At 34.1% G+C, this 6,025-nt stretch overlaps 1 protein-coding gene across 1 annotated transcript in view; it reads right to left on the bottom strand.

Annotated features, from left to right (window-relative positions):
* Positions 1-3,932, bottom strand: part of LOC110038280 (cation/calcium exchanger 5) — a 9,944-nt gene extending 6,012 nt beyond the window's left edge. Inside the window, exon 1 of the mRNA XM_020743101.1 lies at positions 3,369-3,932. Coding sequence (XP_020598760.1) covers positions 3,369-3,932 — 564 coding nt within the window. The remainder of the gene's footprint in view (positions 1-3,368) is intronic.
* Between the last annotated feature and the right edge of the window lie 2,093 nt (positions 3,933-6,025).

The raw sequence follows: 6,025 nt of genomic DNA, 5'->3' as shown, positions 1-6,025 counted from the left end.
TATTTGATGAGTAGTATTTTTAAAAAATTAATTGACTACAAGGCTACAAAGATTTATAATCAATTAAAAATATTAATTAAGATAATAAAATAAAAATTATTTAATTAAATTCAAATGATGGTTAAAATCTTGCACCAATCCTTAAAATCCTATGACTACGTGATTAGGGTTGTCAAAACGACTCTTTGTTCGTGAACGGCTTATGTTCGACTTGCTAAGCAAATGAGCCGAACACAAACACACTATTTGAGCTCAAAATATAAACGAGCCGAACAAGAGCTGAGCCCGGGCTCGCTCGTGTTCGATTTGTTTACACCCCTACCAACAACCATGCATCCTTCTTCCATTTAAATTAGGTTACCCGCTAAATAACCAAAAATTCTCTTTTTAGGAATAAGATACTTAAATGTTCAAATCAACAAGTGTTAAATTTGGCTCGTCTAATGTAATGTGATAAAGAAACAATACAAAATTTCTACCTCAGATGTTTAACGACAAACTCAACACTTGCAAATAAAGAATACAAGCTTATGTGAAAACCAATTATATGTTTGTAATCAAAGAAAATCCAATAAATTAACTTGGAAATATATGTTACAAACAAGGAATATTAATATAATCAATCTTCTTCTTGATTGATTGAGTTATTTTGAAGAACTCATAAATATAATCTTTTGGTATAGATGCTAGCTATACCTCCTTGTTATTCTACCTCAAGAAAGTAAAATATTTTCTCATGTACCTACTTGGGGATAATTTAGGCTTCTTGTATTAAGCGATTTGTATATTCAGGCAAGTAAACAATGTTCATTGCCCCACTATAAATTAACTTTGAAACAAAGGCATTACAACTAATTAAGGGATTGACAAATAACTGAAAAAACAAGTTTCATGGAGAAGCTATTATAGAAAATGATGATTCTAGACAATCCAAAAAATCAACATGTCTCACTATTCACCTAAACATCAAGGTTAGGATGGTTAATGACTTTCAATAGAGATTCTCCAAAGAAAGACCACAATAGCCTTTTGATTCAATTTGAACTGTGAGTGTTACAAATCCTATTCAGCAGCACATATTTGGAGCAAAGATTTTAGTATTTCCGAAATGTCTATCCATCGGTGATATTTTACAAGCTTAATTCTGCATTACAGATTCGAAAAACATTGATGTGAAAATTGATGATGAAAATATCAAGCATTTCCAATAATCTTTAGTACCACTCGAACATCAAACACTTGTATTGGTCGTCTTTCAAGATGTCTACATTCAACTTATTGCAAATACCATTCAACCCCTTTTCAAAACTCCAACATTTAAGGATAGCATATCTGATAAAGGCAAGGTACAAATCATGGAATGCGTCTACTTTAACAAACAACAAAGAGGACATAATTTTCCAGTGTACTAAGAGAAATTTTTTAGCTCAGTGAAAAATATAAGAGAACTACATGAACTCAAATGAGAGGAATTCCATAACACAAAATATTAGAAACATATATCCTAGGATGAAATGGGAAAAATACATGATTAGCAATTAGATATACTGAGATATATCTATCCGGCTCTTCTCTCGAGGAAAATTGAAAAAGAACAACCTTTACATAAAATATGTGCAAATAATTAAAAAAGTAATGATAATTGATCTTTACATAAAATATGTGCAAATAATTAAAAAAAGTAATGATAATTGATGGTTGAATCACCACGAATGCAGTTTTAGAATATGTCATGCCTATGATAAAACTCATAGCTCGTAAGCCATCTAAACTTGCCTGGGTTAATAAGGAATTTTCTTCCATTACGCAGAAATGTCGAGTTTCTATCAAACTAAACAATTATCCAAACCAAGTTTGTTTACGAGTACAAAAATAATGGTATCAAACCAACACTACTGAATCTACACAAAAATCCAATTCAGAAGTCAAATTTAAACCTAGGATTTCAGCTAAAATGAGAAATCAATTCCAAAATCCTATTACAAAAGGATTCCAAGAGTGAAGGCCAACAATCTAGTATTATCTTGGCTACGTTCACAAGGAAATTCAAGTTGGGGAGATTGAGCAGCTCGTGCTCGTGCAAATTTTAGTTGTTGAACAGCAAATAGCATGATTCATGGAGACATAACCCTTTTTCATAATCTTCATGCCATCCTAAATCAACTTCATTTAGTAATGCTATATTATGGTCTGTGAAACAAATTGGTGGCGATATTAGGCTTCACTTCAATCTTTTGGGTAATAAAAATCACCTGGAATAAATTTAAGGTAGTTGTTTGTTAGAAAGTTGCAACTATCAATGGAATTGGATTAAGTACTCGAGAATCATCCTTTCTTAATTTCTTTTATTTTTGGATCTTAAATCCCATTTTACTTATCCTTTTCCAAAAAAAATTCCTCTTTTTTATTGGATCTGATTTATATTCTTTTCTTCGATTGATTCTCTCTCAAAACACATGTCGCTTAAAAACTTATCTTTTCTTTTCACTTTTCTATAGATTTGATAGATCTATAGAAAAGTGAAGAGATTCCCGGCCCGATGACAGACTGTAAAATGCAGGGAAATTTCGAATAATCTACTCTTTACTCCATTACATACTGCATTAATAAGGCCATGTTGACTTATTTTGTTAGATTTTTTTAGTACATGCACCCATTAAAATGTTGCGCAGCAACCAAACCCTATACTAGCCTTTTAATTCTGAAAATAGACAACAAGGTCGAGTCCTTTGCATCGCAAAACAAGAAAATTTAAGACAATTAATTGGCTTAAGGTTTTAGCATGTGAAATAACAGTTGAATCCCATTCACTAACCAAAGAAGCGAGACTTTCTACCAAAATCGTTCAAGTAAGAACAAATAGCAAATAGCTGCATCTCCATGTAGATCAGAGAGCTTTGAGGAAAACTAACAATATCGTGAAACAAAATTTGCACTTCTACAGCTAGGCTACCTGCAAACAGTAAAACTTAAGAGTAAAATAATTATGAAGATATCATTATACAAAACATAGGCACTTTGAAAGATGACCGGATTGCATGTACTACTTACAGCTGAAAATAACAGATGGTTTCAGTCAGGAAAGTGAAATATCCAACTCAGCAATACAAGTCCATTCTCAATATAGCTAGGGGCATTTACACATATACCACCCAGTTCCTACGTATTTACATATCTAACACCAAAATTTTACCTTTTTACATTTCCAACATACCCAGGGGAATTTGAAGTTTAGGTGCTAGATCAGTAAATACATGGGAATTGAGTGGTATGTATGTAAATCATCCAAACTAAATTCATTCCTAGTCTACTTAGAAAATGAGCGCAATGACAATAGGCTGAAAAATAAAGTATTACGCTACACTTACCAACCCAAATAGTTGATATAATCCCCAGCCAGGCCCATTAGGTTTGCATGCCTCAGCATTTTCAGCGGCTTTCGCCAATTCCCACTCTGGCAACTTAATCATCTCGTCCACCATCACTTCCCTTCTTTTGAAGTTGGAATCCATCCAGAAGACAAGGCCAACAAAGAAAACGTAGAACACAATCAATCCCACGGCCTGCCATAGGAAGATCTCAGCGCTGAGATAGATGTAGAACATACCGGAGGCGGCAAGAATGTAGAAAAAGACGTCGCGGATGAACGGCGCTGGCTCAAGGGGTAAGGGAGAAGTGGGGGAGAGAGCAGCTACGGCACCGACGACGAACGCTGAGACAAAGGCACCGGCCGATACTACAGCCCCAAGGCCGGTCCGCGCCTGGCCTGTGTGGAGGGCGGCAATCGAGGCGAAGAGGTCAGGGGCGCCATTGCCGAGGGCGAGAAGAGTGACAGCGGCCATTGAGGGAGAGAGGCCGAGACGAGAGTAGAGGAGGGGAACAGCCGGAGAGGAGGAGAGAGGCTTCAAGGAGGAGGAGGAGGAGGTCGCCATGCCATTCGATCGCTCGAGCTCAGCAGGTATGTGGAGTTTGCTTAGAACGCGCTTTAGAAGTAGTAAAAAATATTACGTCAGTACTAGGTTATGGTGATATTTATATTAAAAATCTCAATCTAATGTATGTAATTATTAAAATTTAAGAATTGCTCCATTCATATGTAAAGCCGTTCATATGTAAATGTTAAGACTCTACTTCTAGAAAAAATATTACATCAGTAATATGCATTAGAGTAACATACGTAGCTAATAAAATAACGCCGCGCACCCCCCCGTGTTATTCATGTGTTATTGTGTGTTATTCATGTGTTATTGTGTCTTGTGAATATTCCTTGTGTTATAATAACACAATAACATAACACAATAACATATCAATAACACATGAATAACACGAGAGAATATTCCCCCGTATTATTGTACCGTTTTTTTCTCTGTCGGGAATATTTCTCGTGTTATTCATGTGTTATTGTGTGTTATTCATGTGTTATTGTGTCTTATTGTGTCCTGAGTATATTCTTGGTGTTATAATAACACAATAACACATGAATAACACAGAGAAAATATTCCCCGTGTTACTACGCCGTTTTTTTTTCCTGTCGGATTGGGTGTCCGCGGGGTGTCATGACGTGATTTCATTGACTACTTACGTTACTTCTACGTGCATAATACTGATATAATATTTTTCCTATAAATAGAGTGAACGTTTCCCTTAACATTTACATATGAATGGAGCAATTCTTAAATTTTAATAATTACATACATTAGATTGAGATTTTTAATATAAATATCATTATAACCTAATTTTACAAAGTTACCTTTACATGTCGAAATTTACAGCACTCCAGTGTGTTATACATGTAAATTAAAAATTAAATACGTAAATATATGAGAATCATGTGGTATATATGTAAATTTATCTTCCCTTAATATTTTACATATACACCAGACAAATTCTTAATGTTTTTACATATACTGGATATATCTGATTTACAACTTCCAATGATATCTAATTCATTTGTGGAATCTTCTCTTTCTTATGAAATAATAGCGAGACAAATACAAATTTAAAAACATGGCACTTTAAATCTCGAATATACTTAACATCGGAATTTTAAATTTACATCCATAGTAGTCTCACAACCTGTTTTCTCTGACCAATTGCCTTTGCCTTTCCCTTTGTAACTAAACCTTGGCTTCCTAGTTTCATTCTTGAGAGTTTTCCAATGAGAGTAATAATGGCTACTGCGAGGAAAAAATATTACGTGCGGATAACCCGAATGTGTGAATGAGCATACTCAGGACGTACTTGGGATATATTTAGCGGGTTGTACACCTCTAATTTCACACGTACGGATGACTGCACGTAATATTTTCTCCAATGCAAGGGTGAGGGAGAGATTCATAAAGAACAAAAACACAAGGATAATAGGGGTAAAGTTACAAATCAGAATGCCATTTTAAATTTATCATTAATTCCAAAATACTGTTACAACAATTATTTCAAATAACATTACACCTAAATTTTAAAAAAAAAATCACTTAATTCTTAATCAAATGTACTTGGCATGTGCATTTTCTAGTGTTGTACAAGGCACAAAACTCTTCAAACATTTGAAAAATGACAGATTATCTTAAATTATTAACATAATCAACCCTCAGAGGGTCAGGTATCTTAAATTCAGAAGATATAAACAACAAGAATGTGCTAAAAAGTGCAAATATTAAAAGCTTTATACTTGATCCCATTCACCTGTCAACAGCTGCTTTTTTGAAACATGGTCTGCAGCAATAAACCAAGCGCAGCTCAAAAGAACTTACAGTTCATCCATCTGTATGATCATCTGAACCATTGTTGCAACGAGGACAAAATTGCATATGATAAAGAAAAAAGAGCACATTTACATACATACCACACAATTCTTTTGTATTTACATACTCAACACCTAAAGTTTAATATTTACATTCATAGCACTCAATTCCCATCTATACTAACTTTTTAAGTAAAATGTACATCTTTATGCATATGATTATCGCACCGAAGTATTACAAATATAAATACTAATCTTTATGTGTTAGATATGTAAATCCAC

Source organism: Phalaenopsis equestris, unplaced genomic scaffold, assembly GCF_001263595.1.
Source record: "Phalaenopsis equestris unplaced genomic scaffold, ASM126359v1 Scaffold000002, whole genome shotgun sequence".
Classification (NCBI taxonomy): Eukaryota; Viridiplantae; Streptophyta; class Magnoliopsida; order Asparagales; family Orchidaceae; genus Phalaenopsis; species Phalaenopsis equestris.
The sequence above is the reverse complement of the archived record's forward strand: the minus strand, read 5'-3'. Positions and strand labels throughout refer to the sequence as shown.